Genomic DNA, 19380 nt, shown 5'->3' on the forward strand with positions numbered 1-19380 from the left:
AGGTCTAAAAATGTCTGCATTTTTTTTTAAAAAGGGAACTTCAGTTTATAAAAGCAATGTCAGTGCTTGTGAAATGTCCCTAGTTAACAGCATTGTAGACTAAAGTCCTGTGTTAATAGGCCAGGTGTAATGGTGGAAGTGCCAGTGTGCCCACCTTGCTTTATCAATGTACCTTCACCCTGATTGTGGAGAAACTAAATGTAAAGGTAAGCAGTTATTCAGTCAGTCTTCACCCTCATTCTAGACTTTGGTGCCTTTGCTGAAACAGCTAAGAGTTTGTGGTAGTGTGGATACAGAAATGGACGCAGACCACCAACTCATTTCCCATAGCCTAATACTCCACCGTGTTCATCTTTTTCTTCCTTACATCGGATTTTTCTATTCCGAGCAGAGTTTCAAATGCTTGGGTGGCTTTGAATCAAGACATAGCCGGATATTAAAAGATGAGTAAGAGGACAGAATAAAAAACACTGTTTTAGGCATTGACTTCAGTTGGCTATTGGAGGTTGTCTGATTCTGAGGCAAGCAAACCATATGTATGGATAGACAAAGAGATACCCAGAATCCACATCTATAAAAGAGAAACTGCTCATTACCACTGCCTGCCTATGGATTTGTTTATTTATAAGTGTGGCGAAGATTTGACATAGCTTATTAGCTCAATGTGGCAGTGAACTATTTTTATAGGTGGGGCATAGAAAAGGGAAAGAAGGGGAAGAGGACAGTCGCAGCTTGTCACCTGCTTAGCTGTGGTTATCAGGCTGGGTTTTATAAGCATTACAGCAGAGGTGAGTCTTAAGGGAGGCATTTGAAGGAAGACAAGGTGCATGTGGGAGAAAGCCTGGAGGCTTTTTTACAGGAGAAGCTGACAGGCGAGCAGTAAGGGCTTGGGACATTGGCAGAGCAAAGGAAGTGATATATGTCACAGTAAGTTACTACTAGGTTAGGAAGGGTGGGGTGAAGTTGTGAAGGATGCAGGGGTCAACCTATGTGGAACCAATATGCCTTTAAGCCTTCACTCAACTTAAAAACGGGAATTGTAACAAATCTGACCAGCTTTCCATTCCATAAAAAGGTAGCTAACACCACATTGATTCACTTTTAAAAAACGTATCTCCAGCATGGAATGGTAGTATAGATATTTTTAAATGGCTAGTGCAATAGAAGGCCTCATCCCTATGAGTCTGTTTTCATTTATAACCTAACAGGTAGCATGGAAATATTGATCCAAACTTTTTGGAATTATAATTCACAAGTATTTCAAACATCTTTTGGCCCTATGCATAAGAAATCCTTCTAATTAGATGGGAGGCATATAGCAGATATTGAGAGTGACTTGATTTTGACCAGTTCACTGAGCAACCAGGCATTTTATCAACCCGCTTAATGACTGTCTTGGGGTGCAGGAAGGAAAAGCAGAGGGTTTGGAGTTGCTGATCATAGTCTTGTTTTAACTTATAGGTCAAAGCATTTAAAGGGAAGTTGATAGGCTAAATGTTTAATTAAGGATCAGGATAAAAAATGCCATGGGGTGGGCAAAAAGATACCCCACCTTTATTTTGCAGGTGAATAAATCCAGTGATTTTGAAACAAAGTATTAAAATTAAACTGATTCAATAAAACTATTTAACTTTTAAAGCTAATTGTTGTGTACCCATCTTAGTTAATACTCCTTTTATATTTCTCAAATACAATGCCTAAGGGACTCAAAAGTCTAGTAGTCTGCACCTAGGCAATCAGTCAGGAAATAAATACTATTGGTTCTTTTTTTCTAATAATAGAAGTTCACTGACATTCCAATTTGGGCTGAGACTTCAAATCTGGGATTCATCTTTAACATCCCATGTATGGAGAGAGCAGCTTGGCTCTTGCATTCACCAGTGTGGTCTTAACCTCAGCTTCAGACAAGTATTGTCTCATGGGGGGCACAATGATAATCTCCAGTGATTCAATTTAATTTGTTATACTCTTGTGGAAGTAGAGCAAGAACTGAAAGGAATTTGAGGGGATTTCAATGCAAACAGTGTCTTCTGTGAGTAAGAGTCAGGCTAGTTGTTAGCCTAATAATGTGAGATTTGTAGAAGCGAGGATTGTGTCAGGCGAATGGGAAAGAACTGTGTGAGAAGTTCCTGTGACCTTGTGTAGATAAGTATGGAATGTAGACTAGAGTCTAAATAGATGTGAAAATAAGATATCAGGATGACCTATGTATAAACAAAATGCAGCTGTTGCTCACTATTGTATGTAACAAAAGGTATAAATGCTTACTGTAATTGTTTACCTGGAGAGAGACCTGCCTGCGGGGAGGGGGGGGAACCCTGTGTCCTAGTGCACTCTCTCCCTCTACGCAATTGCTTGAGAATAAAGTATCTGACTTTGCTGCACCCAACCAAAGAGAGTGAGAACTCTGTTTTTCTCTGACACTCTCCATACATCTGAATACATTTTTACCAGATACTTAATTCACTAAAAATAAACCATAGTGAATGATAATTTAATTTGATAGCACTTCCTTTGCTAAGAAATAGCAATGAACTATGTGTTGCAGTTTGCAGAAAGTGTAAAGTATTTTACTTTGGGACATATCTTGAGGTCCTTACTCTGTGTTTACTCAAATCAGGATTTGTTCCTGAAAGTCTAAATATTCATTTCCAAAAATAAACATCACATTTGGCTCTCAGATTATCCAAAGTATTAAAATTTTGGATTGCAGATAATCTCTGATTGTAATGAAGGCCATAAAGTTGATGGCTATACTAAATTGTATCTTCTCTTTCCCCAGCATGTACGTCTTCTGTCACGCAAGCAATTCCAGCTGAGGGCACTAATGCAGAAGGCAAGAAAGACTGCTGGACTCAGTGATCTGTACTGACCTCTCAGACTTTAACTGGGAAGTAGGGCTCCTTATGAAACAGTCACTCTCTTTTTCTTTTAATCAGTAGGTGCCCAGAATAAGTTATTACATCATTCAAGTGTAAGATATTTTGAATTAATAATATATTTTCTTTTTCTTTTTGGTAAAGACTAGCTTTTATTAATGCACTTTCTATTCCCTGTAACCTTTTTTGTGTTGGTGGATTAATGCTAAATAAAACTTGTTGCATAGTTTTTTTTTCTTATGTTTTTATGTAGAATATATACTTCCTTTGCAAACAGATACATCTTCCTAGTTTGTGCAACTTTTTATTTCACTAACAAACATATGTATCAATAATATATTGCTGAGACCTGGAAACATCTTTTCTTTGGTGTCCAGAACTAGGAAGAATAAACACAGTTGCTTTAAGTATGGCTGTTATGTCATTTTAAAGTTTATTATAAACTAATGAAAGAGCAGGATGCCCAAAGTAAAGGCTTGTCTTCTGTGCTATATCTTGCAGGGTGACCATAGCAAAAACTGTGGTGATTTTTTCCCCCCATTCTATCTAGATATTACAATCAAATATCACTCACTGGTAGTCTTGCAGTTTGTAAAAAAACAGCTAGACAAAATAGCGAACATTAACCTTAAAAATTATGCTCCAATACAGAACGCTTTTACTCATCATCACCTCATGGAAGCTTGAAACAAATCTATTTCCTTTAAATTGTTTATGCTGCAAATTGCTTTCTATAATTAACACTAACGGATCCTGCTCTTTTCCCAGGTGACTAATTAGCTTTGCTTCCTTAGATTAGGGCTGGTGTGGGCTACCTCAACAAATCCTTCATGGAAACCAAATTTTCCCTGTCCTTTTCTCATTCAGATGAAGTGCAGAGGTCATATACTCTAAAGGGCCCAAAACAAGGAGCACTCACACTTCCCTAAGCAAACTGCCCTGTTTTCATGCTAAACGAAATAACCTTCCTCTCGTAAGAGGCCAAAGAAATCCATGTGTATCTCCCAAAAGAAACTGATGAAGGGAAATTGCCTCATCCTTATTGGAGGCTGACTCTGAAGACACCTCCATGAGGAGTTTAATGCAGATGACATGAGCTACTTCTTCTGCAGTTGGATTTATGGCCACTAGTCCTTTAGGTTCTTTCATTCAAGATGGCAGTTTTGGTTGAGGTTTTTTTTACTGTCAGATAAGTACAAGAAACTATCTCTCCCCCCCCCTTTCCCAAATCTCCAGTAATTATTTTTCCTTCAACTAACTGGTCCTGAGAAACATGCCCAGCTTTCACATTAATCAGGAGCTGTGTATACCTCCCTACTTTCTTTCTGGATCTAAAGTGGGACAAAGGATCCTGCACTTGTGGTCTGTTTCTTTAAATTACAGTCCAAGGGCTGTTACTCACTAATCCAGTTTATTTTTTCTTGAGGAGGAAGATACATCGTGACTAAAGTCAGCTTGCTACTTGAATTTAGGGCCCTTATTAGTAGAGTACTTGGAGGTATTCCCTACAAAAAAAGGTGACTTTTTTTCCTCCCTACCTTTAATAAGGTTTTCAGGGAGTATCTTTTCCCCCACTCTTATTGCTGGTGTGTATGGTTTGTTAACGGCTTCTATTAGTGCATTAAGTTTTAGGGAAGCTGCTAGCCTGCTTCCATGTATGCACTAGCAGCAGACACTCCTATTATGGCATACCTTTGTTCTGATTCATTTGCCTGTCAACCACCTGTGGAGAGAGGATGGATCCCATTAACACAGATTGCAGAGTTAGTCTCAGTTCAGTTTTTCAGGTAAGGAAAAAATCCCCTTGTTTTTCTTTTGGAATGTAGTTTGCATTGGTTTATTTTAGCTTAATAGCAAGGATGCACTTCAAAAACTTGAAGTATTTTGTGTTTTTTAGTCTTAACTTTGAGTACCAAAAGTTAAGCTACTAAATCCATATTTTACATGTCAAAATATAGAAAACATGCTATTCAAGAGTACTGAGCCCCTGTAGTCTCGGCTCAGCTATTTACTGGGATTTTTATGTAATAACTAAGGGGGGGGGGGGGGGCGTGTTTTTTTTACTGAGTATTAACTAGCTAAGGTTTGAGATAATGGGGCTATAGAAACAGAGAGGACATGTTCATACTGAGAAGCTGGATTTAAATATCGAGCTTTTGTGGAGGTGTACTCTTCTCTGCATCAGGCTGACTTAAATCTCGCCTAGTATCCTGCCTCTGAAAGGGGCTAGTGCCATGTTTTAAAGGGACAACTCTGAACAGGGCAACTTTGTGATCCCTTCCATTTACAAAAGCCATGTTTGAGCCCTAAAGTAAAATTAGACAAGGAAACAGAAGTAGCAGTTCATGGTTTATTTGGTGTTAGGGCTGGTACAGTTGAATGCTTGCAGTGGCCTTTACTACTTGTATACAGAAGTCCTGGTTTTTACATTTCTAGGGACCAGATTTACAGCTATTCCAGTATGGTACACAAAAATTAAGTTCTCCAGAAAAGGTATGCACAGAGATTCCAAAGCAGTTAAGAAAATACATTTGGACCTGCAACAAGTTGAGATCTTTAATCTATTGGTCAGAGTTGGTTTCTCCCCCCCTCCCCCCCCCCCATCTTTTGTAATACAAGAAATACGTTGGTCTCTACCTTTATTACACAGTTGTGAAACCAATTATATTCTTCTGAACGGACCTGAAGCTGAGAAAGAGGCAGAGGATTTTGCTAGGCCGTGTTTTACAAGGAGTGCTAGATCTACTTTACACCACTAGGTTGTGATCCACCTCTGGCTACAAATACTGGTTTTGGTGAATAGGAAAAGCCACAGAACAGTTTCCTACTCTAATTTCAGGAAACTGAGTTGTTCATAGATTTTAGCTTTACATGTTTCCAGTCAGTAACTTACATCAAAGGACTTGATCTACTTGAAAAGTGCAACAGACAAATCCCCTATACTGTTGTATAGTGAAGTGCTAGGACAGAAGAATTAAAACTGCAGTTCCTTCTGGATTCCCCAAAGTGTATCTGCACTCTTCCGTAGCTTCTCTTCCTCCTCACTCTTCAGAGTCATCTTTACTACATCTGTAATGCCACTATATCCCAACACACACGGAACACTTAGGAAGACATCATCATGTATTCCATACATGCCCTGAAAAGGAAACAGAAGGATATTACTATATTACATGGTTTTTACAACCTTGGTTTACTTTATTTTCGAGTATTAGCCCATCAGGTCACTACTTCCTTTAAGCCAGTGGTCTAAACGGTTAACCAAATTTCACAGGCAATGAGGCAGCTCTGGATATTAACATGTACAGCTGTAAATTAGTTTACCTCTTAACACAAGAATGTTGGAAGTTTCTCTGCTTTAACAAGCTGCTGCTTACCTTAACCATAGTAGAAATTGGGTGCACCCTCTTTAGGTTCTTCATAATAGTTTCAGCTAGATCTGCCACAGAGAGACCAATAGCCCATGATGTGTATCCCTTCAACTTGATCACCTCATAGGCGCTGCAAAGGTAAAGAACTTGCTTTACATTTTCTAAAAACAAAATGGTTAAACTGAAGTTTGTTATAACTTGGATTATGAAATCTTAAGAATGGATAGGATTTAAAAAAAAAATCACCTAACTCAGCTGCACCGGTCCCACTGACTTTCAGCAGGACTAGTGCCCTTCTACAAGATTAAGCACTTCTGAAAATTCCACCCATTTTGTTTATCAATCAAGCACCAAGATACCTATTAACCAGATTTAAAGTATTGGGTTCTCTGCACTGAAAAAAAAAATTAGAGGTTCATTATTACTCCCATCTATATAAGATTTCTTGGGCATACAAGATTGCAGCTCAGAGATCATTAACATGTTTTCTCCATTAGACTGGTGAATGTTAGCCACCAAGGCATCCCTATTTTAAGTTGTACCATTTCTGTATCTTCACATTTGTTACTGTTATGCTGATACTGCGGCAGATACTTATACCATAACTGAGCACAGCTGGTTAGAGACAACATATTTGCTCTATTTGACATGATGTTCTATAATTCTGTGCCATTTAAGAGTAAAGCAACTTGTTCTAGTGTAAAATTGCTCTTTACCTGTCCACCACCTGTTTGTGGACCTCTTTCCAATGCTCTTTGTCTGCATCAGTTCCTAGGTCAGGGTACAGAGCCTTCAGGGAGACACCAGCAACATTAACTCCACTCCAGACAGGTACTAAGATAAATACACAAATTAACGAGTTACTTCACAGTATAGAGCAGTTATCAATCCACCAGCCAAATCCTAATTTCACTCAACCCAAATATAAACTGACAATTAGCGCAGCACTTGGTAGAGTGAATCTGTTGCCATACAAGTGCCATTGCGGCTTGGATGTATGAATTTATTTTTAAAAATGTTAAAATTAAGGTTTGTATATCTTACAGGATTAAAATAAGCCTTGTGAACCTAGTCCTGTTTGAATGTCTGAGCCCGTTTCTTTACATTTGGCATCTCAAGGTTAAAGGTGGTCAGTTTGGGTTTTTTATTGGTCAAGGAATAATTGACAATAAGGGACTATTTAGATAGTTTCATGAGGGGTTGGGGAGGTGAGAAGGGAAAAGAATTTTGAAGTCTCCCCTTCCCAGACAATGCTGTTTCAACAATCACTTGAAGGTGTGGAACAAAAATAATACTCCTAGGTACTCCTGGCCCAGATCTGCACTGAAGTTCAACGTAGGTTTTGAGAGAGGCCAAAAATACGTGAAGACTGGATTTTAATTCCAGTCACTGAGTCTAGTGCCGGTCTGAAACAGCAGTATTTTTCAATAGTCCCTTGCAAGGAAGAGCTTCACCCTCCCACTCCTTCAGCTCCTTGCTGGAGACTTCTGGGGAGAATTTAGTCTGCAGGTTTTGGCCCTTCTTGGGTTACAGTAATGACCTTTTCTAACAGAACAGGTCAAGTCAAATATAGATCATCTACTGTTACTACATTCCACAGCTAAGTTAAGGAAGGAGATGCTTGTTTCCTTAAATTGCCTCATGTGAAGGTCTGAATGAGCAATTCTTTGCAAAAAATTGAATATTGGTGCTTCCTGGGAACTTGGTAGAGTTTTAGTCTTGAGCCCCTACTACACAATTTGTGATTTATTTAAAAAAAAACCCCACTAATAGAATAAGGCTAAAGATAAGTTGGGCTTCATACGTACCACTAGAATCTCCATGCTCTCCAATTATCCACCCATGGCAGCTTAGAGAATGGATGCCCAGTTTTTCTCCCATGAGGTAGCGGAAACGGGCAGAATCCAGATTGCAGCCGCTACCAATAACACGGTGTTTAGGAAAGCCACTGATCTTCCAGGCCACGTAGGTCAAAATATCAACTATTAATACAATAGCCAGGTTAGTAAAAAGATGTGATGAAAGACTAATGAAAAATTCTAATGCCTTGTTTGACAAACAGTTTATTCCAACTGATTCTTGTGAGGGTTCTATCTGCAAGTGAAGGTTGTTTTTTTACTCTAAATATGCTGAATAGAGCACAGAACTGAGATACACCTTCCCAATATATATCTAGTTGCTTATTAGCAAAACCACCTTTTTAGCTGCATGACAGAGGCTTAAATTACACTCATTGATCTAAAAGAAGTGTCAGCCTCCATTACGCACAGTCCTGCTTCAAGAGCTTTACAGAAGCAATTACAGGCAAGTTTAAACTGGAGGGTGAGGCTTAATTCTCAAATAGGCAATGTGAAGATTTGGGGGGGGGGGGGGGGGAGGGGAAGGTCACTGCATCATCCTCTTCCTAAGTTCTGGGCGGAACTGGGAACTTGAGGCAAGTGGTCTCAAATCCCCAGCCCAGTAAACTATATCAGTTTTCCCCTCTCTGAAACATGCTTCCATAAGAGCCAGGGAACCAAGAGGGTTTTATTAAGCAGTCCTAACAAGCCTGACCTGGATTTGATACAACAAGCAGCGTGCAGTCAGGGCTGTACTTGACAACATTGGGAATGATGAATTTGAAGATGTTCACGTTGCGCTGGACCAAGTTAAGACGACTCTCTCCTTCTTGCTGGCGTGCACCAGCTGTGATGATAACCAGCTTGGAGTGTGCAGTCACGCTGTAGTCTACAAAGAAAGTGTCAAACATTAATTCTTTCTACAGATAGGAACTCTAGGCTTGTTCTGAACTACCATCAAGTTAGAGCTCACAAGTCTGAAGGTGCTGAGAGGCCATAGTTAGTGGAATATAGTGCTCTCCCAATAATCAGTTATCTTCTACTAAGCAGAGATTACATCAGCTTCAATTTGTTGCTGCACAAGTTTCTCTGATACTATAGTAATGGGGGGATAAATGAGTATGTATCAACACACTCCTGTGAGATAGGGAAGCACCATTATACCCATGCTACAGATGGCAGAGAGAGACTAAGTGCCTTGTCCAAGGTCTGGGGCAAAGCAGAGAATTGAACACAGGTCTCTTGAGCCTCAGGCTAGTGCCCTAACCACTTCTCCTGACTAGCTCTTTATTGGAGTGAGAAGAGTGCTCAACACCCTCCGCTACAGCTATGGAACATGGACATACTGTAGCAGACACTTGAAGCAACTAGAGCATTTTCACATGCCCTGTCTGTCTCTCCCATGTAACATCGAATGGGCAGATGAGATACCAAACAAGGTCCTGGACCAGTGCTGCATGATTAGCATTGAATCCCTGATAATAAATGTACAACTTCGCTTGGCAGGTCACCTCATACAGATGGATGATACACAACTCCTCACAGCCACGTTTTATGGACGGTTGAAAATGGGAGCATGTACAGTGGGAGGCCAACAAAAATATTAAAACACTCCCAAAGCTTCTCTAACAGCTGTTCAAATCAATCCTAACACATGAGAAGCTGCTGTGGATAGATCAGGATAGTGACAGACCTCTTGGTCTCTGGTTAAAAGCCATTGAGAATAGCAATACACAAAAAGCTAAAGAAGCACAAGTGAAGAAAGCAGGCTGTGGCAAAAACATATGGCCATGTCTGCCGGCCATGCAGCCATATCTGCAGCTCCCTTAATTGGCTTACATTCACCCAAGAGCACTCACTGAAACAAGGACTCATGTCAGCTATAACTGGAGACTCCAATAATGGAAGGAGGGAGAAGAAAGCCCTGTTGGAAAGACTCAAATGTTACATCCCATGGAATGTGTGTTTTCTTTAAAAGGAAATATACTGGGTGCACTGCTGCTGATGGTAGCCCTAGAGAGAAGCCTATCTGGACAATAGCGGAGGTCTAGGTAGTGGTCTTGCATGCGTCTCTGGCTCGTGTCAGTAGGGGATGACGTCTTACAATTTAAAAAAAAAAGCCTCTGTTCTGATAGGGACTGCCTATGGATGAAGGAATTACTCCTTGGCTGAGAAATAAGTAAACTATGCACTAACACTTGCCATAGTCACTAGCTCTTGTGAAATTTAAACTGCCATAATCTGAGCTGTTTATAGCCAATAGGAGTGGTAGACAAGAACACAAGTCATGGTGGTGATTAGCCAGCTCCAGAGAAAAGTGATCTAGGAGGATCATACAGGTAAGCTGGATTTTTTTTTTTTTTTTTTTTAAATAAAAGGTTTTAACATAAGTTCTAGCCCCAGTGGTCAATTCCAGAACACAGGAGTGTTCACCTCCACAAGTTTTAATGAGAAGTTACAAATTCAAATTTGGTAGCTATGAACCATTTCTCTCCCCCCCCGAAAAGCTACAGTGAAGGGCAACAAATCAATCAGTGATATGGAACAACTTACCTATGAGGAGAAATTGAGACAGACAAGTAAGGGCAGGGGAATAAGATAGAGGTTTATAAAATCATGACTGGTGTGCGAGATGCTGGAAGACGGGGTGCTAATTTGTATCAAGGTCCCCATGTCAACAGAATACTAACAAATGCATAGCTGGAATCAATCTGGCTCACCAGTGTGGTTACAATAGGTATTAGAATTACAAAAATGTGTTTGTTTAGCCTTTATTAAATGGGTGGGAGTTGCTGCATGCATTAACATCTGTCGTCCATATTGTAAGGTAATATTTGAGTGGTTGTATTGTGAGCCTCTAAATCACCAGACAGGAGAGGCGTATTAATTAGTGTGAAAGGCTGATCTTCAACGGCGAATCCATGTTTAGGCTGTTCTGGTGCTGGAGAAGTTTACACTTGATTGGTTGTGAGTGCTATACTTAGATTTCACCAATCTGGAGTTTGTGCCCTGTTTCCTAATTAATAAGCAGCACGTTAACATCCATAAAGTACTGCACACAATGCAGAGTCAACCGCTTGAACTCATTGTCATGGAATGTTGAAGGCCAAAATATAGTTAGGTTAAAAAAAGAACTAGATAAGTTAATGGAGGATAGGTCTGTCGGAGGCTATTAGCCAAGGTGGTTAGGGATACCACCCCATTCTCTGGGTGTGCCTAAGCCTTTAGCTGCCAGAAACTGGGACTAGGCGATCACTTTTAAAGTTGCCCTATTCTGCTGATTCTCTCTAAAGCAGCTGACACTTCTGGTCTGACCCAATATGGCAATTCTTATGTTCTGTATGAACAGAAACAGATTAACACCTGCTGTTCAAGTAACACTTGGATGAGCAACTGTGTATCTGAAGTGATGGTCTCCATTTAGAAACTATATTTAAAACACACTAACCTTTGCCAGAAACAATTTTTGGTGTTCTAAGAAAGAGACTGCCATGCTGGAGATCCAGCATCTCTCCTCTCAGCTTGTCTTCTATGACATCAACAAGGGCAAGTTCATCAGCCAAATCCTACAGGATGCCAGAAGCACAATTAAAGACCAAGTCAGTGCGCTGGGTTTCTGAATTAAAATGTTTCACTAATCTGTGAAGTCAGACTTCAGAAAGATGGCAACAGCATAAATTAAGTGTAGTTAGCCAACTGTTGCTGGTCAGGATCAGAAAACTCCTTCTAAACCAAATATTTTAGTTATCTGGAACTTCTATCAATGTGCTAGCTTTTTGGGGGGTGGGGTGGGGAAGGAAGTATTGAAACTTGCAGTAATTTTCTTATCTGTACTGCACCTCACACACTGTCACTAGACTGGAGTGCACACGTTTCCGTGCATGTTAACCTGAACAAGACAAATGGCTTATGAAGCATATTCCAAACAGCTAGCGGTTTATAAACAATGACTACTTTACAATAATGAAAAGCAAGCATGGTGTAATCCATGGTATGATCAATAAATGGTTTGGTAATTCAGTGTGGAGAATGCAGTTCAGATTTAGAACAGACTACAGTCCCCCACCCCCAAAAGTTCCAGGAAAAGCTTACTTTCTAGAAATGACATTGCATACTCCGTCCAATACATACATTTATATTCAGACCAGCATCTCTCATATCTAAGCTGGAATTACTTCCAGTACACAGTGGAATAAACAATTCACCAGCTCAATTTTCTCCTTGTTTAAAGCCAAACAGCTTTAGGCATTCTAGCAATACAAATAAATGTTTGGAATCCAGATCTATTCTATTCTGTAACTATTCTAGTTATCTGCCCAGGGTGGATAATTTCAGTAGAACCCCATTTATCAGACCTTCCATTATCTGGCTCTGTATTAACCAATCAGCATGCACAGGTCCAGAAGCGGGTGATCTTTGTGGCCACTAGACGGCACTGCAGCCTCACATTTTCCTATTCTCCCTATTATATTTTTTCATTATCCGATCTGGCCTCAGTCCCAATTAGATCAGAAATATGGGGTTCTGTACATGAAAGTCAGAAAGCTGGCAATTGTTGGGGAAACATTCTAATAGTAAATATTATTTGTCAGCTCATGTATAGCAAAGATGAGTGAATACCTATATTCCAATTGGCATTTACAAGGAGCAAAAAAAACAGCTGGATAAATGAATAGTTCTAGCTATTCTCCACAGCTTTCTTTGGTCCCAGATGGAGGATGGGTAAACCTTGACACTCACCTTCATCAGGATGCTGATTGCACAAGCCATGCCGACTGCACCAACCCCGACCACAGTGATCTTGTTGTGGGCATGACTGTGCTCCTCTTTGTGAACGTTTTGAATGAGAAGTTCCTTAACAGACATCTTGTAGTGCTGAAAAGAATTGAAGTGTCATGTAATTTCTCTAAGCATATGAGTTATTACTGTAGCTTTGAAGTGAACTCAATGTGCATATAATCATGGACCCTGTTACTAGATGTAGCACAAGCAAGGAAGTTAGGGGTGACCACATAACTAAGACAGTTGGTGATGCCGCTTGCAAGAGAGAGGCCCAAAGTGTACATTCCCATTGAGAGCCTGTGGGTCACGAATAACTATAAATTGATTTAAATATACAAAGCAAGCTGATTAGGATTTGCCCCAAGAAGGTGTTATGAGCAATGATTATACAGTTGGTGTAGCGCTCCAGTAACATGTTCCAATCTTAGGATAGAAGAATTTTTAGTTAAATAAAGTCACGTCTCTGGGTTTCAGAGTACAGCAGCGTCTGGCAACGGGTATTCTACTGCACCAGCAGCAAGGGGCTGGTCTTCACTTAAAATGCTACATCTGTGCCACTGCAGCTGTGTGGCAATAGCAGGTCTGTGTAGCCACTACCTATGCAGATGGGAGGGTGTAGGTAATCCACCTCCCCAGGAGGCAGTAGCTAGGTTGACAGAAGAGTTCTTAACTATGCCACTCCTGGATTTTCCCCCACCTGTGAGCAACAGTTATGCTGATCTAATTGTCTAGTGTAGATCAGGCATAATACTAGAGCTAGACTCTGGCTATCTTCACTAGAAATTACTTTGGTGTAACTTACAGCACTCAGGGGTGTGAATCATTCACACCCCTGAGTGATGCAAGTATACCGACTTAAGCGCCGGTCGGGACAGCGTTACGTCGGTGGGAGAGGTTCTCCTGCAGCCATAGCTACAGCTGCTTGTGAAGGAAGGAGTTAAGCTGACAGGAGCGCTCTCTCCCAGCAGCTTAGGGCGTCTTAACCAGAAGTGCTCCAGCAGCACAGTTGCATCGGTGCAGCTGCTGTAGTGTAGCCATAGCCTAAATGACCTACTAGGGCCTTTCCTGCTCATATACTAGAACTTAAGATACGGAAAGACCTCTTCAAGCTCACTTCAGACTTCCCAGTCATTTAAGTGGGAGTGGATGACCAGACTCCCTAAATTCTCTTGTTAGTTTGTTTTAAGGTGCATTTGAGGAATTTTCATTAATGAGCCAGTTAATTTTTGTCCCCTGGGTAGAATATTCTTACACGAGGAATATACTGCACCTCTGGCTGTACGAGCAGAATAGTTTCCCTACGGCTTCTGCATTCATAACTATTTCAGCTGCCTGTTGCATCACAAGGGAGAGAAGGTCTGGTGAGGCAGCATGAATATTCATGAGCAGAGTTTTAAATAGGCCATTAGTAATATATCCAGTTCTTCACTGGCACTATATGGTTCATGTAGGTCATTTGATTGACAAAGATGGTCAGTTGCTTGTTGGGAAAATCTTTAAAATATAACTTAATTTGAGCCACAGCTTAGGGGGCTGGTTCCTTTATTTAAGTGTGTCAAACATCCCCATTGGAAAACAACCTTAATGTTTACCATTACTTTTAATCCAATCTGGCAAATTGCTAGTAGTTTAAGGCTATGGGGGATATCTTTGGCTGGGATGTGGGAACTCAGTCTAGAAGAGGCTTAGGACACAATTTCAAATTCCACTGACATAAGCAGTAACATATAGGGCAACCTTTTCAAAAGCATTTAAGTGACCTACAAGCTTTTGAAAGTGTTCCCCTCCCCCATGTTTATTCATGGATATCTGAGAGCCGTTCCGCTTCTTCTGACGAGCCGTACAAAGCCACTATCATCCCTCAAAGACAGGACACAGAACGGGCCAGAACAATGAACCCTCCTCTCAGGGCCAGCTCCAGGCACCAGCTGAGCAAGCTGGTGCTTGGGGCGGCAGATTGTTCGAGGCGGCATTCTGCCCAATCCTAGGGCGGCATGGCCGCTTTTTTTTTTTGTTCCGCTCCGGCCATCCTGTAGGGGGCGGCAGCGCAGAGAACCAGAGCGCCCTGTAGGGCAGTCCTCTTCCTTCCCTCCCTGCCGACCGGAGTGGAGCCCTCGCAGCAGGAGGCGGTGCAACGGGAGGGGCCGCGTGGCAGCGCCCCTGCTGTAGCCCTGGCCGCCCCCATCTCTCTCTCTCCCGCCCGCTTCCTCCCCTTTCTCCCCCGCCAGTCCCCCGGCACCCACGCTCCGGCTGTGCCACAGGTTTTTTTGTTTTTTGTTTTTTTTTTTTGGCTTGGGGCTCCAGCATGTCCCTCAGGGTCAGCACTGAGAGGTGCAACTTTGCACTGCTATGGCTCTGTTTGTCCTGTGGATGAAGGGATTCAGTAGCTAGGGGCTATGATTCTGGCCCCTTTCAGAGGCACTTACATATACTTCAAAATAAACTGCTTCTCTTTCCCACCAAGGGGAGAAAAAGGCAGGAAGGACAATCCTGACCACCCCTGGGAAGTGAAAGGCACTTCCCTGGTTCTCAGTATGTACAGATAGGCACTGGAAATTCTCCCCTGCCACTTGGTGTCAGTATAACTGGTCTTTGTGGAGGAAGGCACCCCAGTGGGGAGTACTGGTCTTCAAACTCCAGCCTGGAGTCACCTTAGTGTTTTTCCCCCACAAATTCAGACCCCATCCAATCTTGCTAGTGTCGATACAAGGACTGACTCTAGCTCCCAGTTCCTCCAACAGTGTGGTAGGCTCCTGCTGCTCTTCTAACAGAGGCAGGGTGCAGTTACCAGTGGGAGTGAGGAACCACCCAGCCAGCAGACTCAGAAATGGCACCCTGTGGCCCAACAGCCTTTGTCTTCAGGCTCTAAGTTCCACTGTTGCCATTTGCCCCCGTAGCCAAGTTCTGTGCAGCCAGGGAAGTGAGTAAAAATAGCTGCCCATATGGAAGGGGAGGGAAAACAGGACTTGCTGTGTTAAGCCTGTGGGACAGGTTTTGCCCAATGAAATCTAGGAACAGGGAAAGATAATGAGATTTTTGTTTAACTAAACAGCAGACTCCATCACTTAAGTGTTTTAGAGTAGGACATATACACAGGGACTATGAGTCACTTCATCTTCCTATCACATTGCATCTCATAAGCAGCAGGGTCACACTGTCTCCTCTGTCTAAAGTAGGTTACAGTTATGGCATTTGATAAATGATAAGCGTAATCTCTGCCAGGCTGTCTTTAGTTCATGTGGTACAGAGTCTAGCATGAAAGGCCCCTCAGGGCCTCTATGCAGTACAATACAAGTTAATAATGCCAGTTTTCCTATTTCTTGCCCCTAGCTGTATGGCTCAGTGGGCAAGGAGATTAGAGTCATGGGCTTTGACATGGAACATCTCTGCTTCCCAGAGCACTGTAACATGAGAGACCCACATTTTCTCCATAGGCCAGATTTGTCCTTTAAAGCAGGGGCTCCCACACCATGCTATGTTCCATCCCTTCACATCACAACAATTTTTTTTAAAAGGTGGTACATGAACCAGTAAAGATTGGGACTGCCGCTCCAAAGCATCTCCACATGGGCCAAGTCCTCCATAAGATAAAATTTAGACAGAAAATGATACATCATGTTTGGATCAAGAGCCAATAGAAGTATTTCATCAACTGTAAAATATACGTTTGAGGGATATTATTCCACCCAAGGAGTTAGGGATAGTCATGAAGAATCAAGCATCTGTGCACAGCATGAAAGCTAGTGCATAGATCCATTGTCAGGTGAAATCAATACTTGACTGTATCTATTTAATATGTGGTTCTGTACCCAGGTTGTGTTTTAGGACTTGCGCTTTGCAAGATGGATTTTGCTGGAAGTGCTTTGCAACCACAAGCTTTTCAAAGGGTCTCCTTAAGCACAAGGCAAATTAATTATAAGTTAGGGCATATTTAGGAGCTAAAAGCAGAGCTATCACCACAAGGTTTAAAAAAAATTAAAGAAAGTGATGCCATGTAATAAAGCAGTGGTAATTTATAAAATGCCCACCTCTAGAGAACTAACCAAGGACTCCCACGACTCAGACTTCGCTAACAGCACTGGCTCCATTCCTCACCGATCAAATGAAATAGCTATCTAAGACAGCAGATACTGACCCAACACACACTGGTTGGGGTTTGGTTTGGTTTTTCACAATGGTAGAAACATTGGGCATGTTTGTTTAAACAAATGTTGCCACAAATATTAATTGGGTTTTTTCCCCTGCACTGTGTCATGTCTGCGTAGCTGTACTTCTTCCTCACAGAGCATCAGATTAACACAGTGGGATGTTGTATTGTAGCTGGAATCCAACACAGAACGGGCTGTCGGGTTGCCAAGCCTAATGCCTTGCCAGACCCAAGTGCAAATGGCCGTGGCTAGGCTCCACACCACCACCAAGGGGCAGTAACTGGAATGCCAGCCAAGGCTGTTGAAGCGGAGCATGGCAAAGGGCTCTATGAGCAGAGGCAGAGATGGGGATGGTGGGAGTCCTCGAATTTCACCCAGCACAGGCTCAGAGGTTGGACAGGTCTCTGACATTTTAGGAATAGGTACACACCACCATCCACCCACCCCCAGGCTGCTCCCTGCAAGCCCTTGCAGTGTTCCTGCTTGCAGTGAGCTTTGCTTGATTAAGGTGGGGGCTCCCTAGTTTCATCTAGGTAAGATCAGCCCGAGCACCACCTCAAGCAGCCTAGTGCTGTTTCAGCTCCTGTGTGCGCTCAGTCCTGCTCCAGCAAAAGGGGGTGGTGACTAGAGGAGGATTAGTCCTCACAGTGTGTTAAAGGAGCAGCTGAGTTCTCTGCCTGACTAGGGGTCAGGGTCTGCTGCCCCGTGCAAGAGTAACCCTCCTTTCATTCGCATGCCTAATCTGCCAGCGAGCAGCCTCCTATGCCAGGAAGAACTGCAAGCGCCAGCCAAGCTAACTCCCATCCTGGACACGGATTTCACTTCCCCCCACCAGCTCCAGGCAGAAGCTAGCCCCACCTTCACCCCCCAGAATTCATCATGCTGGGTTGCCCAAGGGAAAGTGCTCGGGTGTGTCTGAGTGCAGTAATCTGGAGAGGAGCAACGAGGCTCACGGAATGTTGTGCAACCCTCCACGCTAAGCCACCAAGCCACCAGCAACCGCAGGATTCTCCCCTCAGACAGGATCGGGTCTTTGCAGCTCAGGGACCCTGAGCAAGCCCGTAAAGGGGATCAGCTAAGCAGGAGCCTGCAATCTGTGTGGGGCACCATTATCATCCCCAGGGGCATGCCCAATCACACAGCAAGGAAGCATCCTGACTGAGCTTGAAGGTCAGCAACAGTAAAACGATAATTGCATGTAACAGCTCCACAGCAATGACTCAATCGATGATTAAAGCGGATGTTGCAGCTTGGGGAAGAACTCAGAACACAGGGCACGTAGCCACGGTGCCCATTGCCCCAATCCACCTCGGAAATCAGAGTGATCCAGAGACTGCAGCCAAAATCATCACAACGTCCCCAAAAATATTGTTACCTAGGGCTGCTATAACCCTCCCAGTGCACAGGGGTTGTATAACTAACCCTTGCACCCCCCAAAGTTACAGTGGGCCAGGGATCATATACCCGTAACTCATGTAGCCCTAAAAGCAATTCAGTTACTAGAGGTTATGTAGCCCTTCTCTATACCCCACACCCAAATCGCAGTGACCCAGGGAACACTGAAGAATTATAACGCAGCCAACGCTCCCGCACAAAACAATCAGTGACCCCGGGGGTTATATAAGCCGCACCACCCCCGTGACTCAGGGATCGCAGCACAGAGCCCTCCTACCCCTCCCTCAAAACAAACCGATGAGCCAGTGGTGTATATAACTCCCCCCCCCCCAACAAAAAATAAAAATGACTCGGCAGATTATGCAACTAACAGCCTCCCCCCACGAACAAAACCCGTCCTAGCGGCCCCCCGCGCCTCTGCACAGGACGGCCCTTGCTCCAAGCGGAAGCTGCAGCGCTTTACTCCCACCTGCGGCTTACCTGGGCGATCTAGCTAGCCAAGACTGTACGGTGCTAATCCTCCGGCCCGCTCCCCGCCACCACTGCAGTACCGCTGCTAGGGGGAGCGGGGGGGATATAAATAGGGCTCCGCGGCTGACGTGCGGCCAGCGGGGCGGAGCGAGCGCGGCCAGCTGACTGCCCACCAGAGCCCAAGTGGGACGTGCCCGGCTGCACGTCTGGCGCGGGGGCTGGGCCGGTGCCGCCGCCAGGGCGTCTCGGGGTGCGGGGCAGGTGTAACTGCGCGCGGGGTATGGTAGGCGAGCAGCGCTGGCGTCGCGTGGCGTAGCAGGGGGCAGAGCCCAGCCGAGGCGTGGGGCTAGCTGAACCCCCGCGCTGTTTGCCAAGGCAGCTCCGGGATCTCTACCGCCTTGCATGGAAACCGGGCTGTGTGCAAAGGGGCCTTCGCTCGATGCAGCGGCCAGCAGCACAAGAGCCATGCTTGGCACACACTTTGTTGTTCCACCAC

The 19380-nt window shown here is 43.4% G+C and overlaps 2 protein-coding genes across 2 annotated transcripts in view; one reads left to right on the forward strand and one right to left on the reverse strand.

The window, feature by feature from the left end:
• Window positions 1-3108, forward strand: part of TSG101 (tumor susceptibility 101) — a 53258-nt gene extending 50150 nt beyond the window's left edge. Inside the window, exon 10 of the mRNA XM_054025856.1 lies at window positions 2783-3108. Within this exon, the coding sequence (XP_053881831.1) occupies window positions 2783-2872 (90 nt within the window). The 3' untranslated portion in view covers window positions 2873-3108. The remainder of the gene's footprint in view (window positions 1-2782) is intronic.
• Window positions 3109-5215: 2107 nt separating this feature from the next.
• LOC128836628 (L-lactate dehydrogenase A chain) lies at window positions 5216-19002 on the reverse strand. The gene is made up of 8 exons (XM_054027077.1): window positions 18894-19002; window positions 12829-12963; window positions 11537-11654; window positions 8804-8977; window positions 8059-8232; window positions 6967-7084; window positions 6257-6380; window positions 5216-6018 (listed from the first exon to the last, which is right to left on the reverse strand). Exons 2-8 carry the CDS (start codon window positions 12952-12954, stop codon window positions 5854-5856), a joined length of 999 nt encoding a protein of 332 aa, XP_053883052.1. The 5' UTR covers window positions 12955-12963; window positions 18894-19002; the 3' UTR covers window positions 5216-5853.
• Between the last annotated feature and the right edge of the window lie 378 nt (window positions 19003-19380).

Source organism: Malaclemys terrapin, chromosome 4 (genome assembly GCF_027887155.1).
Source record: "Malaclemys terrapin pileata isolate rMalTer1 chromosome 4, rMalTer1.hap1, whole genome shotgun sequence".
In the NCBI taxonomy this organism is placed as follows: Eukaryota; Metazoa; Chordata; order Testudines; family Emydidae; genus Malaclemys; species Malaclemys terrapin.